At 35.7% G+C, this 23085-nt stretch overlaps 1 protein-coding gene and 1 pseudogene across 1 annotated transcript in view; one reads left to right on the top strand and one right to left on the bottom strand.

Annotated features, from left to right (window-relative positions):
- Window positions 1-23085, bottom strand: part of LRRIQ3 (leucine rich repeats and IQ motif containing 3) — a 198129-nt gene that overhangs the window by 56302 nt on the left and 118742 nt on the right. The window contains exon 8 of the mRNA XM_043460967.1: window positions 21092-21200. Within this exon, the coding sequence (XP_043316902.1) occupies window positions 21092-21200 (109 nt within the window). The remainder of the gene's footprint in view (window positions 1-21091; window positions 21201-23085) is intronic.
- On the top strand, window positions 7879-8693 carry LOC122436820 (annotated as a pseudogene).

Genomic DNA, 23085 nt, shown 5'->3' with positions numbered 1-23085 from the left:
GGCAATTAAAATAAGATGGTAATGAAATACACCTCTTCAATCTACTCTTCCTTTCACAATTTCTCTTAACATATTTTCTCACAATCTGTGTGCTCAGTCACTCAGTCATGTCTGACTCTTTGCAACCCCATGACCTGTAGCCTGCCAGGCTCCTCTGTCCATGGGGATTCTCCATACAAGAATACTGAAGTGGCATTGCCATGCCCTCCTCCAGGGGATCTTCCCAACCCAGGGATCGAACAAAGGTCTTGGGCATTGCAGGCGGATGCTTTATGTCTGAGCCACCCACAGTAGAACTTTCAAAATTGAAGTCAATCCTCTGAAACCCTGCTGCAGCATTAGCCACTAAGTTTATGTAATATTCTAAATCCTTTTTGGTCATTTCCACAATCTTCACAGCATCTTCACCAGGTTTAGATTCCACCTCAATAAATCACTCTGTTCATCTGTAAGAAGCAACTCCTCATTTGTTCAAGTTTTATTGTAAGATTGAAGCGGTTCAGTGAGATCGTTAGTCTCCACTTTTAATTCTTTTGCTATTTCCACAAAATCTGCAGTTACTTTCTTCCCTGAAGTCTTGAACCCTTCAAAGTCATCGAGGAGGGTTGGAATCAGCTTCTTTCAAACTCCTATTAATGTTGATATTTTGACCTCCTCCCATAAATCACAAGCGTCCTTAAGAGCATCTAGAATGGTGAATCCTTTCCAGGAGGTTTTCAATTTACTTTGAACAGATCAATCAGAGGAATTTCTAACCATTGTAGCTATAGCCTTACAAAATGTATTTCTGACAATAAGACTTGAAAGTCAAAATTACTCCTTGATAAATGGACCACAGAATATTGTGTTAGCAGGCATCAGAGTGACATTAATCTCATTGTACATTTCAATCAAAACTATTGGATGACCAGCTACACTGTCAATGAGTAGTAAAATTTTGAAAGAAATGTTTTTTCATTTTTAAGTGGTAGGTCTAAACAGTAGACTTAATATCAGGAAATCAGGAATATTCAGGAAATCATGTTATAAACAGATGAGCTGTCATCTAAGCTTTATTGTTCTATTAATAGAACATAGGCCGAGATGATTTAAGGTTGTAACTCTAAGAATCCTAGGATTTTTAGGATGGTAAATGAGTATTGGCTTCAACTTAAAGTCCCTAACTGTGTTAGCCAATCTCATCCTGTCCTTTGAATCCAAATGTTGAGTTTTCCTCGCTAACTATGAAAGTCCTCAATGACATCTTTTCCAATATAAGGCTGTCTTGTCTGCATTAGAAATCTGTTGTTTAGTGTAGCCACTGTCATTAATTACCTTGGCACGATCTTCTGGATAACTTGGCGCTTCATCTTGCACTTAAATTTTACAGAGATGGCTTCTTTCTTTCAACCTCATAAACCAAACTGTGCTAGCTTCAAACTTTTCTTCTGCAGTTTCCTCACCTCTCTTGTCATGCACAGGATTGAAGAGAGTTAGAGTCTTGCTCTGGATCAAGCTTTGGCTTAAGGGAATGTTGTTATTGACTTGATTTTCTAACCAGACCACTAAAACTTTCTAAGTATCAGTAGTAAGGATGTTTCAGTTTCTTATTATTCCTATGTTCACTGGAGTAGCATTTTTGGTGGTGGTGGTGGTTTAGTCGCTGAGTCGTGTCCGACTCTGAGACCCCATTGACTGTAGCCCACTAAGTTCCTCTGTCCATGGGATTCTCCAAGCAAGAATACTGGAGTGGGTTGCCATTTCCTTCTCCAGTAGGATTTTTAATTTCCTTCGAAAATGCATCCTTTGCATTTACAACTTGACTAACTGTTTGGTGCAAAATACCCAGCAAAACTTGCCATTCTCAATAAGCTTAATTATTTCTAGTTTTAATTTTTTTAACTGAAATACAATTGATTTACAATGTTGTGTTAGTTTCTGCTGTGTAACAAAATTATTCAGATGCTGCTGCTAAGTTGCTCAGTCGTGTCCGACTCTTTGTGGCCCCATGGACTGCAGCCCACCACACTCCTCTGTCCATGCAATTCTCCAGGCAAGAATACTGGAGTGAGTTGCCATTTCCTTCTCCCGGGGATCTTCCCTACCCAGGAATCGAACCCACAGTTCCTACGTCTCCTGCACTGGCAGGCAGGTTCTTTACCACTAGCACCACCTGGGAAGCCCCACAGATATCTTTTTCATATTCTGTTTAAAATTAATTAGAGTGTACTTGCTTTACAACGTTGTGTTTTTACTATACAGAAAAGTGAAGCAGCTATATATACGTGCATATCGCCTCTTTTTTGGATAACACATATATTTAGAATCTATAAAAATGGCATACATGATCTTATTTGCAAAGCAGAAATAGACACAGATGTACAGAACGAACATATGGATACCAAAGGGGAAGTGGGGGCTGGGATTAATTGGGAGATTGAGATTGATGTATATATACATTTGATACTGCGTATACAATAGAGAACGAATGAGAACCTATTGTATCGCACAGGGAACTCTACTCAATGCTCTGTGGTGACCTAAATAATTTCTAGCTACTGATTTATAGTTAGAGATGTGTGAATCTTCCTTTACTTTAACATTTAGAGGCCACTGTAGGGTTATTAACTGGCCTAATTTCACTATTTTTCTGTCTCAAGGAACAAGGGAAGCTCAAAGAGAGGGGGAGACATGGGTGAATGGCTGGTGGGTGGAGCAGTCAGAACGTATATGACAGCTATTGATTAAGTTATTCGTTTTTATGGGCACAGTTTGTGGTGTCCCAAAGCAATTACAATAGCAACATCAAATATAATTGATTACAGATCACCATGACAAGTATAATAATTACAAAGTTTGAAATACTGCAAGAATTACCAAAATGTGAAACAGCCACAAATAGAGCAAATGGTTGGAAAAACTGCTAAGAGGCTTGCTTGATGCAGTTTTGCCATAAATCTTCAATTAGTAAAAATGCATATTCACAAAACAGAAAAAAATGAGGTATGCTTGTATAGAAAGAAAATAATCTTAAACATATACTTAAAAATTTAGTCTTCTTATTGTTCAAATGTGAGGTAAAAAATTAGTGTCTAGGATAAAAGGTGAAAGGTTTTCTACTATAGCCTCATGTAATAAATACTTTTGAAGAAAAGTGAGGTGCAGCAATTTAAGAAATAAATCAAGGAGATGCTACAAAAGATACAGAAAGTAAGGTCAAACAAATAACAAGATTTGTAGTTTCTTAAAAAATGATTTTAAAATTAAAATCAAACAAAAAATGACACAACTAAAACCTAGGCAATATTAGGACTGGATCCTGGACAAATCAAAAACATTACACAACTGGTAAAACATGAATATGGTTCACAGATAAGTTAATAGTATTGTATGGACGTGAAAGTGTTAGTCACTCAGTCCTGCATGACTCTTTGCAACCCTACGGACAGTAATCCACCAGGTTCCTCTGTCCATGGAATACTCCAGGCAAGAATACTGGAATGGGTTACCATTTCCTTCTTCAGGGGATCTTCCTGATGGGAGGGACTGAACCTGGGTTTCTTACACTGCAGGCAGATTTTTTTTACCATCTGAGCCACCAGTATGGTATGAATGTTAATTAAATTCCTGTTTTGATAACTGTGCTATGATTATTTAAGATGATAACATCTGGGGAACAGGTGAAGGGTATTTAGGAATAATTTGTAATGTATGTGCCTTTTCTGTAATTTGAAATTATTTCAAAATAATAAGTCAAAAGAAAGGAAAAATATAGATATTTGTTATGAAAAAACAAGAAAGTAAACACAATTAGAATTGGAAAAAAAAAAGCAGAAGCTAGAAATAGGCCCAGTTATCTCAATAAATACAGTAAAAATAAATGGACTACAGAACTGGACCAGCAATTTCCTATTTTCATTATATGTATATATATGTATGTATATATATATATCAGAAATTAAAAAATGAAAGGATGAAAAATTATATATGGAAAATTTTAACTAAAATATAGTTGAGCATATATACTAACATCAGACAACAGAAAATATGAATAAAAAAACATTATTAGGAACAGAGAAGGTAAACATATAATAATAAAAGGTTCAACTTATCAAAAATATGTATCAATTATAATCAGGTAGGTACTTAATAAAATAACCTCACAATGAGGAAACCAAAATTTGACAGACTTCAGGAGAAGCAAACAAATTCACAATTATAGTGGAAGATTTCAATATATCTCTTTCTTGGTTAAGTAGACAAAAGAAAAATCAGCAGGCAAAAGTAATCAGATAATAAAAATAGAATATTTGGATAATTATGCAAAGTTTGATACAATGGACTTAAGAATTTGTCACAACTACTTTTTTTTTTACAAATACCAAAGAGCAGGTATAAGCTGGGATTGAAAAAGGTTCTTCTTATGAAAATCATGAAAGTTAAAAGATGCTGCTTCCTGTGGGATTGCAAAAGCACTCCTCTCTCAGTACTCCCAGAACTGCTCATATTTCAATTTAGAGGAAATGAATTAACTAGTGCAGAAAGGTTTGCATCACAAACACAGTGGTATTACCTGATATTAACTAAATAGTAGAAAGAGACTGCCAAACTTCCTAATTTTTCAAACTAAGTTTTGTTGAACTCACACTTGAGTATGGTCAGAGAAAGAAATTATACCAATCATTCTGAAAGGAAATCTTTATAGTGAAGAAAGGAGAAACACTGCTCAGTAGAAAAGTATTTCCCATCCTATATCACTTTAACTATATATTTGAATATATTATTGTATAGAAATTGGTAGAATGGTTTAAGATAATCCTAAATATAAAAATGCAATAATTGGAAAGCAACATAAAATACTACTTAGCTAAAAAAAAAAGTGATCTTTAATACTGAATTTATAAAATCTTATGCAAAAAAATAATACTAAACTGTTGAAGTAACATCAGTATAATTTCTGGCTGCTTAAAATTGACCAATTTGCTAAAACAAGTATCAGGTAATTGTTTGCGATTTAAATTTAAAAATATAGGGAGAAATGTTATTTTCTACTCTAATTCCAATGTTTTTAGATAAGTATAATGATTTTAGATAAGTAAGATACTCTTTAACTCTCATGGCTTTTTTTAAACATCAGGAATATTAGAATAAATGGGAAATAATTAATAGAATTTTATATAAAATGGGTGGTCTCACAGTATTTGGAATGACAGAGGGAGTGACAGATTTTTATTAGGTTTCATGGATTCAGATAGCTTAATCTAATACAACCATATTCCAATGCATATGATTTAATCATTTCATAGTGATACATTTATGGTCCTCAGGAGGCATCATGGTGAAATAGAAAGGGCACTAGACTTTGAATCAGGAAACAGCCTGGGAATAGTAAAGCTCTGGCATGTATGGATTATATGACCTTGAGTAAACTATCTTAGCTCTTTAAACTCACTTTTCTCATCTATAAAAGAGAAACAATAAATTAAATTAAATGTTACAATGTGACATTATCTGGGATGGTTAACACATTTTAATCTTCATGATCCACTGATGATGGCTACAAAAAGTATTCACTTGAGAGGGAAGTCAATCAGAATTCAGAATGATTTATAATTGACATTTTCCAAGTGTTAACACATCCCTTGTCTCTAACAGAATATGTTCCAAAACTTCATATTCCCTCCTTTTCACCTTCTTATCTTACCTTCTTTTCACATATCTAATATAAATTGTGAATACAAGTCAGCTCAATTTAAAATATCAATATTGACTTCAGATTAAAAAGAATAAGTTAAACTGTTTCAACATATTAATTTTTTGCTTCCTCCCTGCAACCTAGTACCATAATAAAAAATGAAAACACCATGTAAAGACAATGACAAAGAAAGAAAGAAAATAGCAGTGACATATTAAGAAAAAAATTGGAAGCAGGAAAGCAGATGAAAAAAAGGTAATGGACAACAAATATTATAAAGTTGAAATTTACTGCAGGGAAACAAGAAGAAAGCTGATTCACAATACCGAACACTAAAAAGGCAGAGAATTGGAAACATGACTTAAATAATTGTTTTAAACAGTGTGGAGATTTCTTAAAGGCATAATTATGTCAACAGAACTTTTGGCAACCACATGTAACCAAGTGACTCTTCCATCCCTTTGTAGGAGATGGGAGATTAAAGATTCATTTTGCAGAAAAGTTAAACTAGCGAGATTCTATATTCAGGGACTTAAGTACAGCTAAGGATTCAGGGGTACCTGAGTGAAAAATTGGGAAATGAAGGTCCTCATACCAAGTTTTTCAGAGAACTCAGTGCTCTGTGGTGACCTAAATGGGAAAGAAATCCAAAAAAGCGGGGCTAAATGTATAAGTATGGCTGATTTACTTTGCTGTACAGCAGAAATCGACACAGAAGCGTAAGGCAACTATACTCCAATAAAAAACTCAAATCTATGTGATATTCGTATTCTCAGATAAGGAGAAGAAATTGTATCTATTAACTAAGAACTGTTGTTGTGTATTTTAGTGTGTATTTTAGAATTTTGATTACATAATTTAAAAAATAGAGTTAGAAGGAAAAATTTAGTAAATATTCCATAAAAGAGGGAAAATTAAGAAAGGAGGAAATAGGTTATAAAAAGTATGAAAGTTAGAGGATCAGTCCAAGAGGTTTGTCTGAATAATAGGGCTTCTAGAAAGAGAAAATGAAATAGATAAAATGGATAAAATACACACAAGAATAATGGGTCGGAAAGATGGTAGACTAGGAATCTATGAGGGTACCACCCATTATCCTCAATCTTTCACAGGAAGATCAAATAAATATCTACAGAATGGCTAAAACAGCTTTATAAAAGCTCTGGAAATGAGTCAATGATTTACACAACTAAGTAAGCACTCAACCAGAAAAAGCCACATTCAAGAGTCAGATATTTCAAGGGATCATTTAGATGTAGAAACATATGGCAGAATATATATTTTATTAGCATATTAATACTTATTAATGTTTAATGAAAATATTTATTAATATATTGGTATATATTAATATCAATTATTAATTGAATAGTTATTATTAATATTATTAATGATTATTAATACTTAATCTATTAATATAAGACATTTCATAACATTTTTATTTGCAGTTCCCTACTCCTTCCCCAGTGTGGCAAAGCAGAGTCAGGAGAAATCAACCCATTGTCAGTTCTCTTACTTACGATTGGAAGGAACAGAGTAGAATTTGTTTGAAATGTTCTAGCTTGTTTTGGGGCCGCCTGAAGGACTGGTTTGTCTCTCACCTGACCCAAAGATCAGAAGAGAAATGGAAATAAAGATTCCAGGCTAGAAACCAAATAGTGGTGAACACTGTAAAAACTGCAGGGAACTGCTGATCCACAGACCCCAGGGGAAAGCAGTGTGGACTGAGAAATACAAATCAAAAATCTAAGATCCCAAAATAAAGCTGGGTAGAAACTCTTTGGGGAATCAAGACATTTCACCTGGGGACATAAAACAAAAATAAACAAATGGGACCTAATTAAGCTTAAAAGCTTTTGCACAGCAAAGGAAACCATAAAACAACAAGACCTATAGGATCAGAGAAAATATTAGCAAATGATGTGACTGACAAGAGATTAATCTCATATTAAAATATACAAACAGCTCATACAACTCAATAAATAAACAAACAACAAGTAAAACAATCCAATCAAAAAATGGGCAGAACAGAGAAATGGCTGGCTTCAGAGGCTGAGTACAGTGGGAAGAGGTTATGGAGGTGGGAAGATTCTGCACTTTGGCGTAAATTTCACTTGATCAGGGATCATTTCTCAGACTCAAATTAGAAGTGCGAGTTCAGATAAGTGAGGTCCCCATTGCTGCTTTGAACACCTCAGAAGGGGAGAATGGATTTATCAGAGGTGAAAGAGAATTTTGCTAGGAGTCAAAGAAGTAATAAAAGGTCCAGCACTAGGACTCCTGCTCCTTCTACAAAATGCAAAGATCACTCATAAAGCTCCAAGGATCGCTCTAGAGATAAAGTGACCACCCAGGAGTCAGGCGAGAAGGACCATGACTGGTGTAACACTCAAAGGCGGGGCAGTGCTCCCAGCGGGAGCTCATCTGGCTCCATCCCCAGTTCAGGCCCCAGCACGGGCTCCGGCAGCAGCTCCGGCTCATCCTCAGCATCCAGCCTCTCAGAAGTTCCAGCATATCCTGCAGCTCCAGCTCCAGCAGCACCTCTGGCTCTCAGAGTCCTTCTCAGGGCAAATATGACAACAGGTGGGGCTCCCCCTCCAAATTCCAACCACCCAAAAGAGATGAAAACGAAAAGAAAAGGCAGAGACCTTCCCCCAAACCCACCAAAGTGCACATCAGGAGGCTCACCATAATGTGACCAAGGATCACATCATGCAGATACACTCCAACTCTGGGAAAATTAATGACTGACATGTCTGGGGAAAGGATGCACTCCCATCTGTCTAAAGACAACACATATATGGAGTTTGAGAATCCAAATGAGGTGGAGAAGGCACTGAAGCCCATGGATGGAGGACAAATCGATGCTCAGGAGAGCACTGCCACCTTGGCCAGCTCCACCGCAATTCCAGTCAGTCCTCTCAGGAGAATGCTACTACCACCTCCCCCATGGCACAGGTCACTCCCATGGATAAGGAGAAGGTCGCTTTCCCCTTGGCACAGGGCCTCTTTGCAAAGGTGAGCCTGCTCCCCCTGCAGCCCACCAAAGGAGCCACTCCAGCTCCGACTCTTCCCTATAAGCAGGGCCACTGAAGTCCTGCCCCTGTGACTTGTATTCCATCCAACACACTCTTGTCACTTTTCTAGCCAAAGGAGTATTGCCAGGAAAGAAATCCCTCACTTGGGGGCAGGCTTCGAAGGTGAAGCAACCAACTGAGATATTTCCTCTGTCAGCATGCTTCGGGTTGCAGGCATCTTGTTGGTTTGGGGTCATGCTTATAAGGATGACCTCTAGTTTTCTGGCTAGTAAGATTCCACACTTCTAGGTCCTAAGAGTCAGTTTAGTGGCAAAGTCAGCAGGGATGAACAGAGGGCTTCAAGTCGTGTTAACAGCTCCAGGTGGGAGCTTGTTTTGCCATTCCACAGATGATCTGGGACCCCTCTGGTGGTCTGGTCAGGCCCTAACCTGCTGGCCTGCCAAGTCCTACAGGAAAGGGAATACTTTTACACAACTGCCTTTCCTGTTAGCCTGGCCCTGTTTCCCTGCTGGAGTCCTCCGATCTCTAGGGTCAAATACTGCCTGTTATCTGCCCAAAATGATTCTTTTCACATGTACTCATGTGTATACACATGTGTGCACACAAACACACCCACATTTCCTTTTCTTTCTGAAATGGTGAGTAAGTTGAAAACCAGCTCTGATAGGTCATCACAAAACCCCCTGTTGTTTTGGTATTCATGGTGGTTGTGCAGGTTACCTTGGCAACATGTACATTCTTTTCTGACTTTTCTTGTACAGTCAGTATTATTAATTTTCTGTTTTGAGTTTTTTAACTTTGCAGCATTTTAGATAATGCTGTGTTTCCATTTCCATTTAGTTGTGTAGAATAAAATAATTGTGGTGAATAAACCTAGGATTAGAGTGCAAAAAAAATGGGTAGAAGATCTGAATAGACACTTCTCCAAAGAGGACATACAGATGGCCATACAGTACCTAAAAAGATATTCAACATTGCCAATTATTAGAGAAGGTCAAATCAAAACTACAATGAGGTATAATCTCACACCAGTCAGAATAGCCAACATAAAACAGTCTATAAATAATAAATGTTGAAGATGCTGTGGCAAAAAAACAACCACCACATTGTTGATGGGAATGTAAACTGGTAAAACCACTATGAATAGTATGGAAGATCCTTAATAAACTAAAGATAGAGCTACTATATGATCCCACAATCCCACTCCTAGGCATATATCTGGAGAAAGACATAATCTGAAAAGATACATCCAACCCAATGTTCATCAAAGTACTATTTAAAATTGTCATGACATGGAAGTAACTTAAGTGTCCATCAACAGATAAATTGAAAAGTAGATGTGGCATGTATATTATATATATGTACACATACATATATATATATATAATATTACATATAATATAATATTACTAAGTCATAAAAAAGAATAAAATAATGTGATTTGTAGCAAAATGGATGGACCTAGAGATTATCATAAGTGAAGCAAGCCAGTCAAAGAAAGACAAACGGCAAATGATATCACTTATACATGGAATCTAAAAATATGACACAAATGAACCTATTTAGGAAACGGAAATAGACTCACAGACATAGAAAACAAACTTAAGGTTACCAAAGGGAAAAGGGTGGGAGAGGTGCGATACACTGACCCAGACAGGATGCATGTCCAGAAAAGTCCCAAGAAAACCTTAAGTATATTCACCTTGGGTTAAACACAAGTTTAAGGGGTTCACTAACTAGTAAGAGGGAGAAGGCAATGGCAACCCACTCCAGTACTCTTGCCTGGAAAATCCCGTGGACGGAGGAGCCTGGTAGGCTGCCGTCTATGGCGTCGCACAGAGTCGGACATGACTGAAGCGACTTAGCAGCAGCAGCAGCAACTAGTAAGAGATTTCCATGCAAGTCTGCAAAGACTGGAACATGTGACTATTTTACAAATGTCATATTTTCAACAAGGCATACAAAGGAAATAGGGAAACAAGGCCCTTTCAAAGGACAAAAAATAAATACCCAGAAACTTTCCCCAAAGAAACATTCATATGAGCTTTATTGAACAAAAGTTTTAAAACAACGCTTTTAAAATTTGCTCAAAGATATGAAGGAAAATATAGACAAAGAACAAAATGAAATAAGGAAAACAATCGATGAATAAAATATCAATGAAGGCATAGAAATAATCAAAGAAACAGAATTGGGGGTGGGGCAGAAAAATAAAACCACCAAATTGAAAAGTTTACTGTGCAGTGCTTAGTCATTCACTCGTGTCTGACTCTTTGTAAGCCTGTGGACTATAGCCCGCCAGGCTCCTCTGTACATGGGGAATCCCCAGGCAAGAACACGGGAGTGCATTGCCAGTCCCTTCTCCAGGGAATCTTCCCACCCCAGGGACTGAACTCAGGTCTCCTGCATTGCAGGTGGACTCTTTTTTTTCTTTTGCAGGTGGACTCTTTACCATCTAAAGCCAGCAGGAAAGCCCAAACAGTTCACAAGAAGGGTTCAAAAATAGACCTTTAAAAAAGAAAGCAGAATCAGCAAAATTTAAAGACGTCATTTGAAATAATTGAACCTGAGGAACAAAATGAAAAGAGAACGAAGATAAGTGAACAGAGACTAAGAAACTTAACAAATCCCATAAAATGTTCTAATATATTCATTATGGAACTCCCAGAAAGAGAAGAGAGAAAGGAGCAGAAAGGTTGTTTGAAGAAAAATTGGCTGAACTCCCAAATTTGAGGAAATATATGAATTTGCAAATCAAAGAAGCTCTATGAATGCCAAGGAAGATAAACAAAATGAGACTCATATTGAAAGACAGAATAAAAAAACTGTCAAAAGTCTCAAACGAGGTGAGAAATTTGAAAGCCAAAAGAGAAAGTGACTCATCACATACAAAGGATTTTCAATAAGACAATAGCAGATGCATCAGCAGAAACTTTACAATCGAGAAGGCAGTGGGATAATATATTTAAAATGCTGAAATTAAAAAAAAAAAGGTGTCCACTGAGAATTTTATATTTAGTAAAACTACATTTGATAGTCAATTTTATGTGACAATTTAGGCCATGGTACTCAGATGTTTGGTCACACATTATTCCAGATGTTTCTGTGAAGGTAAATTTTGGACAAAATTAACACTTAACCAGTAGACCTTGAGTAAGGATATTCTATAATAAAATAAAGACATGAAAGACATTATATAATAAAGACGTTATAGAACAAAATAAAGGCATTACATAAAAAAGGGTGAGTTAACCAAGAAAACATAATAATGATGAACACACGTGTCAAACTTCAGATGCACAAAATATATGATGCAAACATTTACATAATTGAAAGCAGACTTAAACATCTCTGCAATAAATGGTAGGAGACTTCAGTGCCTTGCTTTCAATACAGGATAGAACAACAGAGAGATCAAAAAGTAAACAGAAGATTCAAACAAAACTATAGATCAATTGGACCTAAAAGACATATGCAAAACACTCGATCAACCACAGCAGAATATACATTTTTCTCAAGTGTATATGGGACGTAATCCAGGATACACAATATGTTAGGCCATAAGACAAGTTTTAAAAAATTTTAAAATACTGAAATCATACCAAATGTATTTTGAAATCATAAGGGAATGAAAAAATCAACAGCATAAGGAAAAATGGAAAATTCATAAATCTGTGAAAGTTAAATGGCACACTCTTAAAGAGCCAATAAGTCAGAGAAGAAATCACAATGGAAAGTATAAAATATCTTGAGGCAAAGAAAAATGCACACACAGTATACTGAAACTTATGGGATTCAGCAAAATCAGTGCCAAGAAGCAAGGATATGGCTGTAAGTGATCACATTACAGAAGAAGAAAGATTACAAGTAAACAAACTATATAGCTTATGGAATTAGAAAAAGAAGAATGAACTAAACTCAAAGCTAGGAGAAAAAAGGAAATAATAAATACTAGCATAGAAATAAAAAAACAGAATTATAAAAACAACAGAAAAAACACTGAAAACAGGATTTGCTTCTTCAACAAGGTAAACAAAATTGGCAAAACTTTATCTAGAAAGACAAAGCGAAAAACATAGATAAGGATCAAATAGCTAAAACCATAAATCAAAGAGAACTAATCAATATTACAAAAATAAAAAATATTATGAGTACAATATACAGTTATATTCAAATAAATTGGAAAACTTAGAAGAAATGGTCAAATGCCTAGAAATATGCATCTACAAACACTGAATCATGAAGAAACAGAAATTCTAAATGGATCTATAATTCATAAGGAGATTGAATAATAATCAAAGACTTCCCAACCTTTTCCCAAAGAAAGCTGATGACCAGATGGCTCCCTTAGTAAAGAAGAATGAACAAGAAAACTTCTCAAATTCTTCCAAAAAATTGAAGCAGAAGGATTATCTCCTAACTCCTACGAGGTTATATTAGCTTGACACCGAAGCCAGACAAAGAAACTATAAATAATGAAAATGAATATATTTTATGAATATTGATATAAAAATCCTCAACAAAATACTAGAAAATTCAATTAAACAGCATATTAAAAATATTACACACCAAGACCAAGTGGCAATTATTCTTGAAATGCAAAAAATAGTACAATATAAGAAAATCAATGTAATATACATTAACAGAATGAATTAAAAAAATGCAATTATCTCAATCAATGCAGGATAAAAAATGGCAAAATTCAACAAACTTAGAAGATAAAAAGTACCCATCAAACAGGGAACAGAAGGAAACTACCTTGCTTGCTAAGTGGCGCAGTGATAAAGAATCTGTCTGTCAATGCAGGAGACACACAAGAGTTGGGTTCTATTCCTGGGTTGGGAATATCCCCTGGAGGAAGAAACCCACTCCAGTATTCTTGCCTGAAAAATCCCACAGACAGAGGAGCCTGGTGGGCTACAGTCCATGGGGTCACAAAGTGGCGGACATCACTGAGAACACATATATGCACACACCTCAACATAATTAAGTTAGTATAGGAAAATAACCAGAGAAGGCAATGGCACCCCACTCCAGTACTCTTGCCTGGAAAATCCCATGGATGGAGGAGCCTGGTAGGCTGCAGTCCATGGGGTCACAAAGAGTTGGACATGACTGAGTGACTGAACTGAACTAAGGGTAATAACAAGGTCTTCCCTGTTGGCTCAGTGGTAAAGAATCCACCTGTTAAAGTAGGAGATGCAGGTTTGATCCCTGGGTTGGGAAGATCAGCTGGAGAAGGAAATAGCCACCCACTCCAGTATTCTTTCCTGAAAAATCTCATGGACAGTGGAGTCTGGTGGGCTATATTTCATGGGATCACAAACAGTGGGACATGACTGAACATGCATCCATGCACAAACTTCAACATAATTTACATCATATGGGAAAATAACAAGGGCTTCCCTGGCGACTCAGTGGTGAAGAATCCACCTGCCAATGCAGGAGAAGCGATTTGACTCCTAGGTTGGAAGATCCCCTGGAGAAGGAAAAATCCACGCACCCCAGTATTCTTGCCTGGGAAATCCTATGGACAAATATGGACTGATGTGCTACAGTCCACTGAGTCACAAAAGAGTCAGACAAAACTTAGCAACTGAAAATAACAAGAAAATAACACATCACATTCAATATGAAATACTGAAAAAATTTTCCTCTAAGATCATGAGTAAGACAAGGATGCCTACTTTTGTCCCTTTTATTTAATATAGTACTGGAAGTCCTAGCCAGACCATTTAGGCAAGAAAATGAATTAATAGACATGCAAATTAGAAAGGTAGAAATAAAATTATCTCTCTTCATACCAAGATTCATACCTCTATGAATCTTGAAAATTTTAAATACACACATACACTCTGACATGCCCCAAATCCTGTCAGAATTAATAGACAAATTCAGCAAAGTTACAGACTACAAAGCCAATACACAAGTATCTTTTGTTTTTCTACACATTCTCAAAGAATCCAAAAAGAAAATTAAGAAAATAATTCCATTTATAATTGTATCAAGAAGACTACCATACATAAACTTAACCAAAGAGGTGAGAAAATTGTACATTGAAACCTTAATGCATTGTTGAGAAATGAAAGATGACACAAGTAAGTGGAAAGACATCCTGTGTTTATGAACTTGAAGACTTAATATTGTTAGACTACTATTTAAAGTAATCTACAAATTCAATGCAATCCATATAAAAATCCACTTGTTCTCACACATAACCCCCCATTTTAAAACTTACTGCAAAGCTTTAGTAATCAAAACAGCATGGCTCTGATATAAAGACAGACATATAAATCAAGGGGAACAGAATAAGAGCCCAGATGTAAACTCCTGCATGTATGGTCAAATTACTTTCAACATGGGTATCAAAACCATTCAATGAGGAAAGGACAACCTTTTCAAAAAATGTTGGGAAAACTGCATTCCATATGTAAAAAAGTGAAATCGGACCCTTACTTTGCATCGTATGCAAAAATTAACCCCAAATGGATCAACAGTCTAAATATAAGGACTAAAACTATAAAACTCTTAAGGGAAGACACAGGGCAAAAAACTTCATGACAGGATTTTGAATGATTTCTTTGTTAAAACACCAAAAGCACATACAACACACACAAAAACAAATAGCTCAGGGAGAGGATATATGTATACGTACAGCTAGTTCACACTGCTGCACAGCAGAAACTAACATAACATTGCAAAATAATTATATTCCAGAAGAACCTAAATACCTCAACTCCATTAAAATTTTGTGCATCAAAAAAAGAAAGGCAATCCACAATATGGGAGAAAATATTTGCATATCACATATCTGATAAGGGATTGACATTTAGAATATTATATATATATATATGTATATATATATATATATTCAGTTCAGTTCAGTCACTCAGTCGTGTCTGACTCTTTGCGACCCCATGAATCGCAGCATGCCAGGCCTCCCTGTCCATTATCAACTCCTGGAGTTTACTCAAACTCATACCCATTGAGTTGGTGATGCCATCCAGCCATCTCATCCTCTTTCATCCCCTTCTCCTCCTGCCTCCAATCCCTCCCAGCATCAGGGTCTTTTCCAATGAGTCAATTCTTCGCATGAGGTGGCCAAAGTACTGGAGTTTCAGCGTCAGCATCGATCCTTCCAATGAACACCCAAGACTGATCTCCTTTAGGATGGACTGGTTGGATCTCTTCACAGTCCAAGAGACTCTCAAGAGTCTTCTCCAACATCACAGGTCAAAAGCATGAATTCTTCGGCACTCAGCTTTCTTTCTAGTCCAACTCTCACATCCATGCATGACCACTGGATAAACCATAGCCTTGACTAGACGGGCCTTTGTTGGCAAAGTAATGTCTCTGCTTTTTAATATGCTATCTAGGTTGGTCATAACTTTCCTTCCAAGGAGTAAGCATCTTTTAATTTCATGGCTGCAATCACTATCCACAGTGATTTTGGAGTCCAAAAAAATAAAGTCTGACACTTTTTCCACTGTTTCCCCATCTATTTCCCATGAAGTAATGGGACCAGATGCCATGACCTTAGTTTTCTGAATGTTAAGCTTTATGCCAACTTTTTCACTCTCCTCTTTCACTTTCATCAAGAGGCCTTTTAGTTCCTCTTTACTTTCTGCCATAAGGGTGGTATCATCTGCATATCTGAGGTTATTGATATTTCTCCCAGCAATCTTGATTCCAGCTTGTGATATATATATATAAATAAATCATACAACTCAACAACAAATATCAAACAAACCAATGAGGAAATGGGCAAATGATGTGAATAGATATTTTCCCAAAGGTGATACATAAATAATAAATAAACACAATAAAAATGCTCAACATCACTAATGATTATGGACATGCAAATCAAAACCACAATGAGATATGGCCTCCCAATCACTAGGATGGCAGTAACAACAGCAACAAAAAATAACATCTGTTGGTCAGGATGTGGAGAAATTGGAATTCTTGTGCACTAATATTGAGATTGTAGAGTGGTATAATCATTGTGGAAAAAAGTATATGGTAGTTCCTCAAAAAAATAAAAATAAAATTATATCATCCAGAAATTTCACTTCTGGGTATACACCCAAAACAAATGAAAACAGGGTCTCAAAGAGATATCTGTACACCCACGTTAGTAACAGCATTATTCACAATAGCTAAGAGGTAGAAGCAAAGCAAGTGCCAACTGATAAATGAATGGATAAAAACATGGTACCTAGTTATAATGGAAAATTATTCAACCTTAAAAGGAAAGCAATTTTGTTACAACATGGGTGAACTTTAAAGATATTATGCTAATTAAAATAAGCCAGTAAATAAAGGGCAAATGTTGTATAATTCCACTTATATAAAAATATCTGTAGTAATCACACTCATAATAATTCTAGAGACAGAAGGCAGAATGGTGATTTCCAGAAAATGAGAGGATGGGAGGACTGGAAATTAGTGTTCAATGGGTATAGCATTCCAGTTGAAAAGAGTTTATAAAAAGCTCCTGCAGATGGATGGTCATGATGGTTGTACAACAATATAAATATGCTTAATGTACAGTTAAGATGGTTACAATGGTATGTTCTGTGTTATGTTTAATATATGCATTACCTTAAAAATAAGACAAGAGAAATACTGACAAATGAGGGATATAAATTTTCAGATTGAAAAGTCACAATAAATTGAATCAAAAGAAAATCTTCACAAGCAAACAAATATCTGAGCCAAATCACTGTGAAATTGCAAAATACTTGGTACAGAGATAAACTGCTAAATGTTTCTAGTCAGTAGACAAAACAACACACAGAAGTTCACACACATCAGAATGAGAATTACATGGCAATGGATTTCTCAAAGGTAACACTGGAAGCTAGAAGACAATGAAGCAATTCTGAGAAAACTATGACGATTCTGCACAGTTAAATCATCAATTAAATATATATGTAGCATAAAAATATGCTTAGGCTTTTAAGTTTTTTAAAAAAAAATTACTTCTAATGCATAATTTCTCTGTAAACTAGTAAGAAAGTATTGTAGTAATATAAGAAAATAAACCAAGAAAAAAGATATAGAACCCTGGAAACAGGTCATAACACAGTATATGAGACAAATGAATTCTCAGGATCACAGTACTGAATGAATGTACCAAGATGAAGTGATGTACCAAGATGACAGCTGTTAAAAACAAGTTTAGAAAGCAAGTAGTCCTGATTAAATTAGCAAATTAAGGTCTCAAGCAGAAGTATATTGAAAAAATATATAAGTATGGAAGTGCTTGGTGAGAGCTGACTCTTATGAGGTTTCCAAACAAGTTTTTAAATAATAGTATAAGGCAAACATAGCCTCGTATACTGTGTGACTCAGCTGTAAGTAGTTATTTATATAGCCATAATAATTAAAATGTTAATTATTAATTAATCCCCAAATAGTGATAATATAATTTTATTGGGAGAAAAGGGGAGGGGACATGTTAAGAATGTGTATTAGGGGGAATTTATAAATAATTAAATCTCCATCTTTCACAGTAGAAATTGCATATAAAATCTAAAATTAAAAAAGAAATTCTAACAATAAATATATTACTTGGAAATATAAAAGTAAGTAACAGAAGAGTATTCAAAAATTATTAAAGGATTATTGCTCTAGGGAAGCAACAAAAGTGAGTGGAGGGTATGGAGCATGGGACTACTGTATTTCCTTAATTTCATTTTGGTTTGTAAACCTAGGAGTCAAATAATTGGATTAAAATAACATTACTTTCAAATAAAAGATGCAGAGTTTTAGGAAATATATAAAGTACATGAACTTAATAGAGAAGTGATGAAATAACAAAGCCACTGACAAATAAGAATCTGGTAGAATTTGACGAGTTCACGTACACAGAAGACAAAAATTCAGTAAGGATAAAGATACCACCACGAATTTTTAAAAAGAAAAAGAATCAAATATTTAAGAATTAAAAGGATGCAGGGAGGGAAAAATGGGGAGCTGTCGTTTAGATATTATACATATCCAGTTATACAAGATGGAAAGGTCAGAAGGATCCGCTGTGCCTATACCTAAATGTATTGTGCAATTAAAAAATCTGTTAAGAGGGTAAGCCTAATGCTAAGTGTTCTTATCATAATTTTTAAACGGTTTAAGAGAAAATTGGAAATGGTCAAATAGGAGAAGGCAAGAGTGAACGCTGACATTTTAGGAATCAGCAAACTAAAATGGGCTGGAATGGGTGAATTTAACTCAGATGACCATCTTCAAGAGATGGGACTACGAGACCACCTGATCTGCCTCTTAAGAAATCTGTATGCAGGTCAGGAAGCAACAGTTACAGCTGGACATGGAACAACAGACTGATTCCAAATAGGAAAAGAAGTACATTAAGGCTATATATTGTCACCTGCTTATTTAACTTATATGCAGAGTACATCATGAGACATACTGGGCTGGATAAAGCACAGGCTGGAATCAAGATTGCCAGGAGAAATATCAATAACCTCAGATATGAAGGTGACAACTGCCTTATGACAGAAAGTGAAGAACTAAAGAGTCTCTTGATGAAAGTGAAATAGGAGAGTGAAAAAGCTGGTTTAAAGCTCAAGTTTTAGAAAACTAAGATCATGGCATCCAGTCCTATTACTTCATGGCAAATAGATGGGGAAACAGTGGAAACAGTGGCACACTTTATTTTTGGGGGCTCCAAAATCACTGCAGATGGTGATTGCAGCCATGAAATTAAAGATGCTTACTCCTTGGCAGGAAAGTTATGACCAACCTAGATAGCATATTAAAAAGCAGAGACATTACTTTGCCTATAAAGGTTCATCTAGTCAAAGTAATGGTTTTCCCAGTAGTCATGTGTGGATGTGAGAGTTGGAATATAAAGAAAGCTGAGCACTGAAGAATTGATGCTTTTGAACTGTGGTGTTGGAGAAGACTCTTGTGAGTCCCTTGAACTGCAAGGAGATCCAACCAGTCCATCCTAAAGGAGATCAATCCTGAGTGTTCACTGTAAGAATTGATGTTGAAGCTGAAGGTCCAATACTTTGGCCACTGATGAGAAGAGATGACTCATTTGAAAAGACCCTGATGAAAGACTGAAGGTGGGAGGAGAAGGGGATGACAGAGGATGGGATGGTTGGATGGCTTCACAGACTCAGTTGACATGAGTTTGTGTAAACCCTGGTAGTTGGTAAATAGGGATTACAGTTGAGTAAATCCCTGGAGTGGTTGCAGGGAAGCCTGGCGTGCTGCAATCCATGGGGTCTCAAAGAGTCAGACACAACTCAGCGGCTGAACTGAACTGAAGAGAAACTTTGAGAAAAATTATAAGACCTTCAAATTATTTTATAGACTGGTTTTATTAGTTTTCTGTGAAAGAGAGAGATAAAGACAATAACGTCATCTGCTTAGAATACAATATTTTACCAAAAGAAATTCTGAAAAAATAAAATAAAAACAAGTACACATATGATGGTGGCACTAGGGGTAAAGAACTCACTTGCTAATGCAGGAGACATAAGAGATGTGAGTTCGATCCCTGGGTTGGGAAGATCCACTAGACGATGGCATGGCAACCCACTCCAGTATTCTTGTCTGGAGAATCCACGGACAGAGAAGCCTGGTGGGCCACGTCCACACGGTTGCAAAGAGTCAGACATGATTGAGGCAACTTAGCATGCATGCACAGATATGATGACCAAAATGTTATTAACATAAAATTTTTTGTGTAATAAGAATTATCTTCAAAGTCTGAAAGACATTTTATATCATTTTTAATTTAAATGATTTATATTAATCTGCTAATTGACAGATTTCCTGAAGGATGTACCATGCTGACACAGTCATACAGTAACAAAAAGATTCAATATGGTTCTTGCTAATATGTGTGTGTGTGTGTGTGTGTGTGTGTGTGTTCAGTTGGTCAGTGTGTCTGACTCTTTGCAACCCCACAGACTGTAGTCTGCCAGGCTCCTCTTCCATGGGATTTTCCTGGCAAGAATACTGACATGGGTTGCCATGCCCTCCTTTAGGGGACCTTCCTGACCCAGGGATCAAATCTACATCTCCTGCGTCTCCTGCATTGTAGGTAGATTCTTTACTGCTGATTCACTGATGGAGCCCTTCTTGATAATACTTATTTCTAATTCCCAATTTCTAGTCAAAATCAGGGCTTTCATATCCATTAAACAACTTTCTGATATATATAAATATATATATATATATTTATAAATTATTAAATGAGATATCGATATTTTATTTAGAAGTCTCAACATATATTTCATGGAGCCATATTTATAGTTCAAATTAGCATGCCCAATGTTTAACAAATATAATTACTCTTCATCAAAATATGTTCATTAAATATAATTTAAAAATTCATATAACTAACCTTTTTGAATGAGATATCTTGGTTTTCTTGTTTTTAATTCATGTAAAATAGAAGAAACAAGTTTTCTCTGTTCAGTAGAATATTTTAAATCAACAGGAGAATATATACTCTGTGGAAACAAAATAAAAGCAATGACAACAATGATAATATGTCATATATGTTTTAGAGTTCTCAAAGAACTCTCACATATATTATATAGTACATTATCATGATTTACTTTTATTTTAAAAAACAACAGCAAAACCTGTGAGGTAGGCAGAGTTTAGAAAAGATGAAAAGAGTTCCATTATGTATGATTCTGATAAACAGCCCTCCTATTAAGAGCTGACGATATACTTAAGACAATGTTCTAAGAGAGTCTGAGGGGAAGGGGAAGGGGATCTGTCAGGAGGATGACATGACAAAGGAATCCGAAGGGAGAAGAAATAAGAATAAACAAAAGAAACAAGACGCTGTCCTTCAGAAAGCCTGAAGGAAGATTCTAAGAAAGAAGGGACAAAATTATTTCACAGAACACTAAAAGACAGTAAAACAGGAAGAAATAAATGGGGCCAGAATTACCACAAGCCTTAAGAGTATGTGTGGAAAGGATAATAAGTAGCATATTGATAAGGAGCTCTGTGGAGAGCAGAGGCACTCTCAGATGTAAACTATACAATCCCTGTAAAGTGGTTGGGAATGATTTAATAATTGATACTGTGTTATCTCTTTCTTCACAGTCCATTCATGATTGGTACAGATAACTACTTGAGCATCAAATGTCATATCTATACTTCAGTCAGCAAGATGGAAGAAAGGATAAAATGATAAAAGGGCACAGGCCATGTTGTCTTAAGGAACTTTCCTAGAGGCCCTTCCAATAACTTCTGTTCACGTCTCATTGACTTCCCACAGCTAAAACTTGAGAGGGCAAGAAATGCAGCCTTTGTGCTATGGACTTTACTTCCTGGAGTAAAATGGAGGGTCTGTTACCAAAAAAGAAGAGAAGGACAGACATTCGTAGGCGACTAACACACTGCTACAGGAAAAAAAATCAAAATTTTAGGAAGGGACATATGCTTGTATTTGAAAAATCCTTCCCAGGATATTACGCTTTCCTTGATGAGAACCACTGGTCTAAATGTTGACGATTCACTGGTCTAAATTTTGATTTGACATATATATATATATATATGAGTGTGTGTGTGTGTGTTTGTGAATCATAAATATATTTGTAATTTGTAAATATATTTGTGAATTTGTAAATATATATATTTACACACACACACACACATATATATATGTATGTGTCCTCAGGTAGATCTCTTTTCTGAGATTTGGTTCTGTATATTTGTTTATTGAATACTTGTATAGTGTTTATCATATTTGCTATTATTTTACATTCTTTATAGATATTAATTTATGTAATACTTATAACTATTATTAACTGAGCTCTTTTGCCCTGGGAAATCTCACAGACACAACATACTCAAGAGATTTGTTGTCATATCTTTCCTCTAAACCTTTTAGTACTTATTTCTAGTTCTTGGGAATAGCAGTACCTTCATCCAAGGGGAGAAAACTCACAAAAATTCTCTAACATATGATCAGTGATAGAATTTTTAAACAGATTTTTTTCATAGTCCCCTTGCCTTAACTGTCCAGTTGTCAAAACTTCTTTTACTCTACAATTTAGAAGGAACACTTGGATATGTGTCCTAGTCCCCTGTATTCACAATTTTATGAACAAATTTCTGTACCATATAACAGACATATTTAATTAAATATCCTTGAATTTATTTTTATCTTTTAAATTTTATATGTCCTCTAAATTATTTTTTGAAAACACAGTCTCTATGCAGTGACTCATTATGCAAGGAATTTTTTTTTAATGTTTGTGTTAGGTACTCGGTATTATCTGGTCCTGGAATGAATCTCAATTTTCATTCTGCTCTAAAAATTCCTTCCCTAATAACTTTTATACAACACTACTTTAAGTTCTTACATGACAAAAG

The sequence above is a fragment of the Cervus canadensis genome, chromosome 2 (genome assembly GCF_019320065.1).
Source record: "Cervus canadensis isolate Bull #8, Minnesota chromosome 2, ASM1932006v1, whole genome shotgun sequence".
Taxonomy (NCBI): domain Eukaryota; kingdom Metazoa; phylum Chordata; class Mammalia; order Artiodactyla; family Cervidae; genus Cervus; species Cervus canadensis.
Note: the sequence above shows the minus strand (reverse complement) of the source record. Positions and strands in the feature narration are given on the sequence as shown.